This window comes from Neomonachus schauinslandi, chromosome 4 (assembly GCF_002201575.2).
Source record: "Neomonachus schauinslandi chromosome 4, ASM220157v2, whole genome shotgun sequence".
Classification (NCBI taxonomy): Eukaryota; Metazoa; Chordata; class Mammalia; order Carnivora; family Phocidae; genus Neomonachus; species Neomonachus schauinslandi.
The window spans coordinates 3717366-3730997 of NC_058406.1; the positions used below are offsets into that span (position 1 = coordinate 3717366).

At 51.8% G+C, this 13632-nt stretch overlaps 1 protein-coding gene across 2 annotated transcripts in view; it reads right to left on the reverse strand.

Moving 5' to 3' along the window:
• NPHP4 (nephrocystin 4) overlaps positions 1-13632 on the reverse strand; it is a 113532-nt gene that overhangs the window by 42044 nt on the left and 57856 nt on the right. For both annotated transcript variants that reach the window (XM_044913854.1, XM_044913855.1), the window contains one exon: positions 493-551. In XM_044913854.1, coding sequence (XP_044769789.1) covers positions 493-551 — 59 coding nt within the window. The remainder of the gene's footprint in view (positions 1-492; positions 552-13632) is intronic.

Genomic DNA, 13632 nt, shown 5'->3' on the forward strand with positions numbered 1-13632 from the left:
CGGGACGGGACGGGGATGGGGAGGGGACGGGGATGGGACGGGGAGGGAATGGGACGGGGATGGGACGGGGACGGGACAGGACGGGATGGGGACGGGACAGGGACGGGACGGGGAGGGGACGGGGAAGGGACGGGGATGGGACGGGGATGGGACAGGGACGGGACGGGGACGGGATGGGGACAGGGACAGGATGGGGAGGGAACGGACGGGGAGGGGACGGGACGGGACGGGACGGGACGGGGACGGGACAGGGATGGGACGGGGACAGGGAAGGGACGGGGACGGGACGGGGATGAGACAGGGACGGGACAGAGATGGGACAGGGACGGGACAGGACGGGGACAGGACACAGCCAGCACACCCCCCGGTCCCCAGCCTCAGCAAAGCAAACAGGATACCACTGTTTTTAAGATGCAGAGAAGTGTCCTGCCCCTGGGGCCTTTAAATAACTGATTCTGGAATTCTGAAACAGGCCTCTCGGGCTGGACTTACCCCTGGTCCCACAGGCGAGTCCTGGAGGGCAGCGAGCCCCTGCTGTGGCGCTGGCGGGCCTGGGGGGAAGCAGAGGGGGGGAGGGGCGCCCATGAGCCACGGGGGTGCCCAACTCAGTCAGGGCCTGGCCCGTCTGCCCCCTGGCTGGGGCCGGTGTTGCCACGGGTGCTGGGCCGTCCGATCACTCAGCAGCGTGTAGAAGACCTGGGGCGCACGCAAGAGCAAGGGCCACTCCCCCAGGTCACAGCCTGGGAGAATGGAACCTGAGGTCGTCTGCTGTCACTCCGGCTCCCCCCCAACCTACCTGGCCTCACGCTTTCTGATCGTGTGTGCTCACCCCAGGCCGTCGGGGCGTCCTGACATGGAAAAGCTGCCAAGAGAAGTTAGAGAGTGGGAAAGGCAGGTTACCGGACAAGCTGCCTGTGTCCGCTCATCCATGTTAAAGGGGAAGAGAGTTTAAAGAAAAAGCGTAGTGGGACTCCTGGGTGGCTCAGTCAGTTGAGCGACTGCCTTCGGCTCAGGTCATGATCCCAGGGTCCTGGGATTGAGCCCCACATCGGGCTCCCTGCTCAGCAGGGGGTCTGCTTCTCCCTCTGACCCTCCTCCCTCTCATGCTATCCTTCTCTCTCCCTCTCAATAAATAAAATCTTTTAAAAAATAAAAAAACAGGGCTCCTGGGTGGCTCAGTCGGTTGAGCGACTGCCTTTGGTTCAGGTCATGATCCCAGGGTCCTGGGATCGAGCCCCACATCGGGCTCCCTGCTCGGCAGGGAGTCTGCTTCTCCCTCTGACCCTCCCCCCTCTCGTGCTCTCTCTCTCATTCTCTCTCTCAAATAAATAAATAAAATCTTTAAAAAAAAGAAAAAGCATAGCGGAGACAGGAGCATAGGTAAATCCACCGAAGTTCACAGGGCAGGGGCGAGGGTAAGGGGCTGTCGCTTCACCCTTTATGCGCATGAGTGAGCATGGATATCCGTGTATCGCTTGTGGAATTAAAAAGAACTTAAATTTTAATTTAATGATCATTACAAGGTAAACCAGTGACAGTGGTCAGCTCGGCCACGCCAACGGAGACACCCTAAGCAGCCGCTGGCCCCGGAGTCTCTCCCCACACGTGCCCCTTGCTGGGGAGCCACAGGGCTCTGGTTTCCAGAAGAACACGGAAACGCAGAGAGGACCGACGGCTTTGGCACACGCCCTGGGCAACCCACGGGCCACAGAGCCCGGGAAGCCGTGTCCCGCCTTGACCTCGGAGACAGTGCCGAGAACAGCAGGAAGGGACTACATGCGTGGTTCCCCCGCCACCAGGGCTAAGTGCCATGCAGACAGGGTCCCCACCGACGGCTTGAGACCAAGGAGCTCACAGCTCCTGCTGCAGCAGGTCTGCAACCTGTCTGAAGATTAATTTTCCCTGACACTCTGTTGCTCCCCAGTCAGCCTCAACTCACTGAAAATCGCAGTCAACAGAAGCTCAATGGTCTAAGCCTCCCTTCTGTCAATTCAGCTTCTAGAAGCCCAAACTGCCGTCACCGACATCTGGGCTGTCCGCGTCCCGCTGGGTCACACAAAGACCTGTGTCCGGGTGCTTTCTCTGCCGGGAGGGCGCACCACGCAGGATCGCGCAAGTCTGAGCCGTCTACACTGCCCAGACAGCGGCTCTGGTGAGGGGACTGGACAGGGGCCACAGAAAGATACAGAAACAAGTACACAGGTCAACAGAAGGCCAGGCTGGAGGGAACAGAAGCCCCCCTAGAAACGCTGGGGGGCCCACAGCGCAGCCACCTTCCTGTCCGTCACCACCCACGGGCCAGACCTGGGTAGCAGGTAGTGCCGAAGCCCTTTATCCCAAAATGCTAGCTGTCTTCCTGGGAGTGCTTTTCTCAAACACAGCTGTGCATTCTGGGGGGAAACTGAGGAAAGGAGTCAGCAGACAGGCCTGAGGGGTGTTCACAGAGGAAAACGCTGTCCAGCAGCACAAACCCACCTGTGTCTAGCTGTGGGGTCAGACCTTCACCAGCAGAGGCAGCGGCCGCTTGGCTCAGGCCTCGGACTGGAAGGGAGGGGTCGGCGATGTTACAGGATGGGGCGAACAGCCGGCACCAAAAGGCAGGAAAGAGGAAGGGGTCATCACCACTAAACACAGAGTCGCCATGATTTAAAGAAAAACTGGGAAAATAAATGTCCCACTGGGCCTTGAAAAGAAAGCATTAATCAATATTTAATGGTTCTTCAGACACTTAAGAATTCATATGGCAAACCCATTTGAAAGGCCCTCATTCTACTTACTTGGGGGTAAAAAGTTATTCTCCCTAAGATTCAGACCCCAGGAAATGGGGGAAATGAGCACGATCTGTGCAGAGATAAAGGGGCAGACAGCTCAGTGACGGGGTGGCTGTGGTCTCAGTGCTGAAGGAGCGCAGAGCACAGGTGGCCGAGGTGCTCCTGCGCACGAGACACCTGGGGGGCCCAGCACACATGGGGGCTGCCGCCGGGGGGGCTGGACTTGCACAAGAGCGAGCCCAAGCCCGCCCACAGTGTCCGCACCTGCAGCTGCACAAGCCCCACCACCGCGGCCACCTGCTGCTCGAGCAGGCTGGGCAGTCAGGGCCAGCGAGGGACATGCGTCCCGAGCACACTCAGAGGTCCCGAGGTTCCACCGCCACCCGTGTCAGCAGTCGCCAGAGTGTTGCTAAGTGAGCACCAGGATCCAACGTGCACTTCAGCACCCGGGAAGTTACGCTCTGGACCCATGCGAGTGACCGGGCTCTTTGGTGCAAGGGATGCAAGTTGGCACCATACCCAGATGTTCCCTAAGCAGAGAGGACATGGGAGAAATGCATGTTCCTGCTGCTGACAAGGGAGTGTCACTACAAAGGCGTCATGGTTCTGTCCATCCTGTCGCTGGCGGTACTCTAAAACCAAGATGCGCAAGGTGCCCTATCTCAGCTAACCAGGCCCCAGAGGACTGGGGAACGCTGTGACCAAAGCCCGATGCGGGGGTCACCTTCACGGGCTGGCCACGGCAGTGGCCTGTTCCCCATCAAGACCTCTGCTCTGAGCCACCGCTAACGGCCTCCAAGAGAGCGCACACATCCCTTTACATCTGCCCATTCACGTGGCTCCTGCCGGGCGGTTCAAACCCTCTCCTGTATGACTGCCTGGGTGACATGACCCCTGGGGGCAGGGAGCCTCCTGCTGGACATCCCTACAGCATTGACACAAGAAAGGTCACAACCATGCCAAGAACCTAAGTCAGGGCATTCCAGAATCACCGTGATGACATATTTCCCGAGATCCCTTCCACAGCTGATTTTCAAATCGCGGAAAGTCCAAGTTTCAAAAAACCAAGACCGAGTGCCCTCTAGTGGCTCCGTGCACTCCCTCCCGGATGGTGAGGAGTGGGCCTCAGCTCCCTTGTTAATTCTACAGAGGACATAAAAAAGATAATTCATGACAGAGAGCCAAAGTCCCTCACTTAACGTGACAGCCGCATGTCATCAAGATTTCTAACAGAACCATGTAAGTTGGTAAAATATTGAAGGAGGGAAAGTTTCCATCACCAGTTAAACACAAGTGAACCTGGGATGAAAGCAATCACATGGGTGTGACATGAACGCAGCGATAAATCCAGATTAAGTAAAGCAAATGCAATCAGGTTCCATCCGTGCAGACCTGCTGGCCCCCGAAAGGCGGTGGGGAATGGAGGACGCATGTACTAGATCCTGAACCCCCCAGCGACCTGTCTGCCAAGCTCTGCAGGGGAAGACACACCCTTACCCGGTCATCACAGAGACTGAGCTGGAGCCCAGAGTGAGCTGTCTCTGTGGGGAGGGGCCCCCTTCCCCCTGAACCTCAACATGCCTCGGAGCCCAAGAACGTCTGGCCTTCCGCTGGCGCCACTCTGCCCAGCTGCCCGTGTGGAGCTTGAGGGGGCGGGCTTCTGGGGGACAGGCCGGACTCCCCAGTGCTTGTCCTGCTCACATAGCACAGAGGGGCAGGGACTGCTAACATCCGCTGGTTCGAACATCTCGAAATGCAGGAAAAGCTGGCCAAAGCTGGGATACCACCACACGCAGAAGCAGCAGTGTGCCGGGGAACGGCCTGGGACTTGGAATCCCAAGGTCAGGCCCTCGATCCATGGGTGACACAACTGCCTTCCCCACCCTGACTCCACACTCTCTTCCGAGAGCAGCACCCTCCCAGCTCTTAACCACTCAGGTAAAGGCCGGGGACACAGCAGAGGGAAGAGGCTCCATCTCAGGACTTGTATGGGACCCCTGAACACAAACTACCCAAGGTTACGTAACCTCAGAGCTCCTGGGGTCGCTATAGGGAGAAACTCTTCCTGGAAGGAAGCCAACAATGAAGAGAGCTCAATGGTGAGGGGACCGGGTATGGGAGGCAGAGAGACAGACAGACAGAACTCGAGTGCCAGGATGCAGCCAAGCCTTACATCAGCTCTGCAAACATGTGCCGAGTGCTTTCCTGGGCCAGGACCCTGGGGGGCAAAAAGAGGAGGACACACAGCCCCCACTCGTGAGATGCTCCTAGGACAGTGCTCAGTGTTGAGCAAATGCCCACAACAGAGATCTGCACCTCTTCACCGTCCAGGTCACTTGCCAGCCCCTGCCACTGGGTGTGGGCACTTGGCTCGCTCCCACTCCTGAGCCGAGAGGAGTCCTGTGTGTCACTTCCAGGCCAGAGCCTCTGACCGTGGGGCAGGCTCCCCCGACGTGTCCCTTTCTTTGTGGCGCTGTGGCCAGCGGAACTCAGATGACACCTGCCATCTGTGACCACAACAGGCGGAGCTGCTACCAACCTTTGACGGATGGGGAGGGACAGCAGGAGACAAACCTTTGTGTTTTAAACTGGTGAGATCTGGGGATTATCTGTCACCATGGCAAACCGGACTGATTCAGTCCAAGGGCAGCGGGGGGAGGAGGAGACCCCGGAACCAACAACAGGATGAAATAAACAACGGATCTCCAAAGAGCTGTGGGCGGTGAAAGTACACGCTCACCAGGGAGATGCCTGCTCGGGGCTCTGAAGACAAGCAAGACAAGTTCAGTGTGGATACCTTAACGCGAGACTATTTTTTTTCACTTCTAAATTCAAGGTCAAAGGGAAATAGAAATTGAAACCAATAATTTAGGAAATAACACCACAGGTCAAAAATCTGAAATAGAGTCAAAGAGGTACTTGGAAGGAAACCACAAGACCTTAGATGTTTTCATAAACAGACAAATGGAAATATGCTAAACATTCAACTTCTTTAAAACTTTAAAAAAAAAAAAGAGGAGGGGATTAATAAAGGCAAACTCATATAAAATTAAATTATAATTAATTAGATTAAAATTAAAGATACAATCAGAAACTTCAAAACAGCATGAGAACCAATAAAGGAAACCAAAAGCTGATTCCTTACAGAGGATGAAAGGGAAACACCTCTGATAAGTCTGACCGAGAGAAGGAGAGACTCGCCAAAAGATCAGGGATGACAAAGGGAACCTACACAGAGATAGAAATTAGGATTTTTATGTTAGATACAAGTTTATCTCAGGATCTTAGTAAACTAAATGAAATTAACCATTTGTCTACAAGACTATGTATCCCCAAAGTTAACATGAGCTGAGATGGAAAACCTAAATAGAGCCATAAACCATAACAGAAACCTAAAGGTTGTGGAAACGAGCCAAGGAAACCCCAACGAGATGGGGGATGGAGCGGGGGTCGGCAGGGTGCCCCCACCCCCACCTGGCCGTGCCTGGGGACCAGCAGGAACCTGCAGCCCATGAGAAGCCGCCACTCAGAGCTCTCTTTTACTCCAGTGAACTTCTGCTCAAAACCACCCCTCCCAGCCTCCTCCTTCCCTCTATGAGCGGGCCGTCGCTCTCCTCTGCTCTCGGGACTGGCCTAGCTTTCACCATGGTCTGCACATCCCCATTTGCAATTCCTCTGCTATTCTGGAATAAATCCAATTGCTGCTCAATAACCTTGGTTGTTTTCAAGATTAACATTGTCTGTGGAATATTATGCAGCCATCAAAAGGAATGAGATCTTGCCATTTGCAACCACATGGATGGAACTGGAGGGTGTTATGCTGAGCGAAATAAGTCAATCAGAGAAAGACATGTATCATATGACCTCACTGATATGAGGAATTCTTAATTTAGGAAACAAACTGAGGGTTGCTGGAGTGGGGGGTGGGGTGGGAGGGATGGGGTGGCTGGGTGACAGACACTGGGGAGGGTATGTGCTCTGGTGAGCGCTGTGAATTGTGCAAGACTGTTGAATCTCAGATCTGTACCTCTGAAACAAATAATGCAATATATGTTAAGAAAAAAAAAAGAAGAAGAAGAAGGTAGCGGGAGGGGAAGAATGAAGGGGGGGAAATCGGAGGGGGAGACGAACCATGAGAGACGATGGACTCTGAAAAACAAACAGGGTTCTAGAGGGGAGGGGGATGGGAGGACGGGTTAGCCTGGTGGTGGGTATTGAGGAGGGCACGTTCTGCATGGAGCACTGGGTGTTATGCACAAACAATGAATCATGGAACATTACATCAAAAACTAATGATGTAATGTATGGTCATTAACATAACAATAAAAAATTTAAAAAAAAAAAAGATTAACATTGTCCGAAAATCGTTTCCAAAGGCACTAAGTTCCTGATGGCTCTATAGGTAAGTTTTATCAAACCTTCAAGAAACAGGTCCTGCCTTCTGTTGAAACTATTTTAAAGCCCAGAAAAAGATAGAAAGCATCGTAACTCATTGTGATGATGAATTTTTTGTGTCGAGTAGACGAGATGGATCACAGGGGCCCAGATATGTGGCCGACCATCATTCTGAGTGTCTCTGTGAAGGTGATTCCAGATGAAATTACTATTTGAATAGACCGACTGAGGGAAGCGGTCTGCCCTCCCCAGTGTGGGTGGGCATCATCCCATCTGTGGGATGATGAGGGCTTGAATAAAACCAAGGAGTGGAAGAAGGAGAAACTGGGCCCCTCCTGCCTGACTATGGAGCTGGGACACCCATCTTCTCCTGCCCACCATGCTCCTGCTTCTCAGGCCTTCAGAACCAGACCGAAATCTGCACAGTGGGTTTCCCTGGCTCTCAGGCCTCTGGGCTCGGACTAATTACACCAGCAGCTTTCCTGAGCCTCTTCTCAGCCACCACGGATGGTGTGAGCCAACTTCTTATAATAAATCTCTTCCTACATGGATAGCCCACTGGTTCTGTTTCTCTAGAGAGCCCTAACTAAACACTCATTTTGCAAAACTAGCACACTCCAAATACAAAAACCTGATAAAGACATGACAAAAAAGAAAGCTATAGATCAGGGATCCGCCCGTTACGGCCCACCCGTCAGATTCAGCCCACAACCTGTGTTTGTGAATGAACTCTTATTGTAACATAGCCAAGCTCGTTTGTATGGCTTTCACCAGACAGCACCGGAGAGGAGCTACGGTAGGGCATCCGGCCCACAAAGGCTGAAATATTTACTATCTGGCCTTGAAGTCTGCTGACCTCTGCCACAGAGGAAGCTCAATTATGGAGACAGACAGAAATCCTGAACACAAGTGAATCAAATCAAGATGGGCATAACTACTAAGTTTCCCACAAGTCATTCCCTCTATCTCTTGCTTTTCTTAAATAGGATTTATTTTTAGAGCAGTTTTATATTCATAGCAATACTGAGCAGAAAGGACAGAGAATTCCCATATACTCCCTGCCCCAGATATGCAGCTTCCCCAGTATCCACATCTCGCACCAGCGTGGTACATTCTTCTTTTTGCTACCTAAAATATTTGGTAGTTTGTTTATTGTCTTTAAAAAAGAAAAAAAAAGATTTTCTTTATTTGAGAGAGAGACAGTGTGTGTGTGTGTGTGTGTGTGTGTGAGCACAAGCAGAGGGAGGGGGAGGGCCAGAGGCAGAGCGACAAGCAGACTCCCCACTGAACCAGGAGCCCAATGAGCCACCCAGGCACCCTTATTGTTTCTTTTTAAAATGGATCTCCTTTTAGGTGCCTGGGTGGCTCAGTCAGTTAAGCATCTGCCTTTGGCTCAGGTCATGATCCCAGGATCCTGGGATCAAGCCCTGCATCAGGCTCCCTGCTCATTGAGGAGTCTGCTTCTCCCTCTCCCTCTGCCCCTCCCCCTGCTCATGCTCGCTCATGCTTACTCACTCTCTCTCAAATAAATAAAATCTCTAAAAATAAAAAATAAAAAAATAATTTTTAAAAAAAGAAAGAAAGCAAGCTTTCCTAACCCCAAAGTCATGAAAATATCCTCCAATTTTTTTTCTAAGGTTTCTCAAGTTTTGTTTTTTCCTACTCAGGCCTTTGCTGCATCCCATTTCACAGCTGAGAAAACTGAGAAACAGAGACAGCCAGCGAGTGGTCCAGGGTCATCCCATCAGCACACACACACCCGTCAACGATACACGTGACTGTTCTCAAAGTTACTGAAGGCTGCCACGTCATACACTTCCTTCCAGAACTTGCCGTCTTCACTCCACACACGGTCTTGAAGATTCATCCCTGAGGCCATGCAAAGATCTACTTGGTTCATTCTGACTGCTGTACGGCATCTGGTCGTCCAAATACACCAGCTTGTTTTTCCATCCCCCAGGGGGAGTGGGCAGGCCACCATGCACTGAGGAACCAGCTGGTCTCTGCGGGCATCTAGAAACAGCACTTCTGAGTCACAGGGTATGAACTAAATATTACGAAACTGCTCCTCAAAGCATCTGTCTGCATGGCATTCCTGCCGGCGTGGTAAGACCCTCTTTCCCCACGAGCATCCTCGTGAACCTCGTGCTATAAGACAAGTACATCTCCCCAGTGGTGGGGAGGGGGGGAGGAATGAAATGATCCCTCATTGTATTGTGCATTTCTCTAATCACTAGTGACACTGAGCCCTGTCTCATGCTCACTGGCCACCCTGGCTTCTTCCATGGAAATCCCCTGTTCATGTGCTTTGCCCATTTTTCTTTCCCATTTTCGTTATTTCTTATTGATTTGGAGCAGCTATTTCTACAATCTTTCTTCTTTCTAATCTTCTAATTCTAGAGTTTTCTACCACTTCTAGAGTTTTGTTTCATAATCCACCTAAAATTTATTTTTGCACATGATATGAAATTAGGATCTAATTTTATATGTCCCTTATGGACAGTCATTCCCGCACGGTTAAGTGACTGGTCCCTCCCTACTCCTGCTGGTAAGCAGAACAATGCTCCCACCCCAGAAATCCCCAGAACCCGTCAATGTAATGATGTTGCACAGCCTGTAACAACGGCTGCTCATCGGGGAGACTCCTGGATGATCGGGTCTGCCCAACGCAATCACAACAGTCCTTATACGTGACAGGGAGGCAGGAGATCAGAGTCAGAGAGAGATCTGGAAACTGCCCGGTGCCTCTGAAGAGGGAGGAAGGGGCCAAAGGATCCAGCAGCCGCTAGAGGCTGGAAAGAAGACAGAGTCTGCCCCGGAGCCTCCAGAAGGAACCGGCCCCACCAAGACCTCTTCGTCAGCCTGTGAGACCCATTTTGGACTTCTCACCTCCAGAACTGTATGACAGTAAGTTCGTACTATTTTAAGCCACTTTACATTTATGGTAATTTGTTACGACAATAATAGTAAAGCACACACTCATCTATAACTTGTCCATCCATCACACTCTTTATTGCATCTTCTTATCTGTCTATCTCTGTCCCAATGCCACACTGTTCTAATTACTGTAACTCTATACTAATCTGCAAATCAGGGAAGGTGAAGCCGCTTTCCGTCTTCAAAACTGCCTTGGCTGTTCTTAACCATGCAATTTTTTAATTAAAAAAAAAAAAAGAATCCATCTCAAAGTAAAATAAATGCAGTGCACAGGAGAGATACGCTCCAGCAGAGAGCATGAGCCCGACTCAAAGTCACGAAAACACAGAGCATGTCTAGTGAATCACGGTAGCACAAGGCAGCCAGGAAAACTTTCAGAACCACGGGACTATCAGCCCTGGGGTGGAGGACTTGAGCAGCCCAGAAACCATGAACAGCAGGCAAAGACGTCTACTTCTGGCCAACATGGAGTCAAGAAACAGTGACCAGAAACAAAGGCATCTGAAACAAAATTTTTTAAGCTGACAAAATATATGAAACAACAGGTTTCAAGACAATAGAAGTCAGGCAACAAAGGACAGTGATCCCGAGGGGCAGGAAACAAAAGAAGGGAGCCCTGCAACTGCCCCAGCTTACAGCAGTTAGTGCGTCTCCGGTCACGGTGCAGGGAGATGGGGCACAGGGGACCCCTGATGGAGAAGACAGAGCTGGGGGTCCAAGACTGAGGAAGCTCCAGTGTGCAGGGCCAAGCACCAGACAGGACAAGGTGAACAGAAAGGGAGCTCTGTTCATTTACAGAGGGTCCCCTCTAGGATCCAGCAGATGACTGATCAGGAAAGTACCCAATGCTGGGGCAAGAGCCACTGGAACAGTCCCTAGTGCTTATAGGAAGCCAGAAACACGCCCACTGCGCAGGCCAGAATGGAAAACCTCGTAATTCGGGAGATGTCAGGTAGAGGTGTACACAAAGGGGTCTTGTCAGTGGGGACTAAAAGCTGATCTGGTCCCATCTAACAAATCTTTTTTTTTTTTAAGATTTTATTCATTTATTTGACAGAGAGATAGAGAGCACAAGTAGGCAGAGTGGCAGACAGACGGAGAGGGAGAAGCAGGCTCTCCGCTGAGCAGGGAGCCGGACACAGGGCTCGATCCCAGGACCCCAGGATCATGACCTGAGCCAAAGGCAGACGCTTAACCGACTGAGCCACCCAGGCGCCCCCCATCCAACAAATCTTAAGGGCAAGATCCAAAAGGATCAAACTGTTCCCAAAGCTCAAGAGTATTTATCAAATACAAAAGTATTTAGCATTTGATAAAGGAAAATTCACAACATCTGTAATCCAATAAAAAATACTGAGAGCAGAGAAGCAGAAAAATACAACCCAAATTAGGATAAAAATTACCCAATCAAAACTGAGCGAGAATTGGGGCACCTGGTGTCTCAGTCAGTTAAGTGTCTGACTCTTGGTTTTGGCTCAGGTCACGAGCTCAGGGTCATGAGATCGAGCCCCGCATCAGGCTCCACGCCCAGTGCAGAGTCTGCTTGAGATTCTCTCTCCCTCTGCCCTCACCACTCACTCTCTCTCCTTCTCTCAAAAAAAATAAATAAGTAAAAACTGAGCTAGAACTAACAAAGATTATCAGAATTCACAAACAATGATATTAAAGGAGTTACAACCTACATTTCATGTGTTCAGAAAGCTAGAGGACACACTGAACATGCCCTATGAAGACAGGGAAGATGTAAAACGGACCCAGACAGAACTTCCTGGGATGAAACAACGGCATCTGTGACGAGAAGCAGCCTGGCTGGCGTGCACGGGAGACCAGACGCCGCAGAAGAGAGGAGAGCGGCCCTGAAGACACGGCAACAGAAACCGTCTCCAGTGCAGAAAGCAAGAGCAGTGCGAGGAACAGAGCGCCGCGAGCTGCGTGCAGCAGGACTTCCAGAGGCCTGACGTTTGTGTGACGGGGGCTGCAGAGGAGGGAGAACGCGGAAACTGAAGGATGGGATGAAAAATTTTTCCAAATGTGATGAAAACTATAAACCCAGAGATCCAAGAATCTCCGTGAATCCCAAGCAAAAACTCAATTAATGGGGGCGCCTGGGTGGCTCAGTGGTTAAGCGTCTGCCTTCGGCTCGGGTCACGGTCCCAGGGTCCTGGGATCGAGCCCCGCGTCGGGCGCCCTGCTCGGCGGGAGGCCTGCGTCTCCTCCTCTCTCTGCCTGCCACCCACCACTGCAGGGACTCCAGTGGATATCCTGGCAACAGCCCCACGGCCAGTGGGGCCGCGGACGTTAAAGACTGGTTATCAGTAGACACTCTGGTGGTAAACGGAAATCCTGGGAACAAGCTGGTGAGCATGATATTCAAAAACTGAAAGAACAACTAAAACCATCAAATGCGCTGCCTTTTTGAGAAGTAGGAAAATGCTTAATGATGTGGTTTGTCCCAAAGCAACGGACTATTTGTCTGGCACCTGAATACATTCAGGTATCTCAGAAAACCCTGGAAGACCATGAAGACAGTGGCCACTGTGTCAAGGTCTAGGCCAAAGAAATAAGTGGACTGCTTCCACCAATTGTCAAATTAAATTCAACAAGACCAGTTTCCATAAACTAGAATCTCAACTCATAAAAAATCAGTCCCAAACGAGTCCCACCAGTGCCTCTGCTCCAGCGCCTGCAGCCAAGACACCGGCAGGTCCTCCCTGGAGACGAGCAGCGTCCATCGGGAAGACGGACCAGGACTAAGCTCCCCTCTGCAGGCTTACACATTTGTTCATTCCCTACCTTCCTAACTTTCTAAGAGATGAAACTCCTATGATCTAGAACATTCTTTCAGCTGGAGCAATCTCTAGAAGCCTCGGCCCAGGGCTCAGTGCCCTGCAGAGTGAACTTCTTCAACACCCCTCTGACGAAACCCCTGCGGGGGCCTGACAGTTGGGCTTCTCAGTCAGACGCTGGCTCAGGGGTCCTTGGGCGGAGGCCAAGCGGCGCTGAGCCAGCCAGACACAAGCCCAGCAGCCATCGCTCCTTCGCTACCCGCACCCACGCGGACACGTCACTGCCCCCAGGAAGGACGTCGCTCTGCTGGTATCCCTCGCTCCCTTTCTCAAAGCCACAAGCTGAGATCAGACACCCCACTCCCGGACAGCGCTTCCAGGGAGTAGAAAGCAACTTTCCAGAACAACAAATGGCCGGCACATTAACAGCCCCAGAGACGGCAGCCCGTGGCTCTTGGCCACGCTCTAACTCTCGAGCCCACATCTGCAGGGCCCCATGCTACCTGCCCCATTGAGTGTCACCGGCAGAGCCTTCCACAGGCCTTAGGTCAGAGGGCTGTGAGAAACAGGTGACAGGGTGCCGGGCCACACTCTGGCACCGTCCAACTCTCTACCTCCATATTAAGCAAAAGCTCAGCCAACGAACCCAAATTAAAGCCATCTGTGGCAATTACCGAATAAATGTTATCATACTGGACTAAGTATTTTTCCTCAGGAACAGTTAAAGTCATGCCATGCGCTCG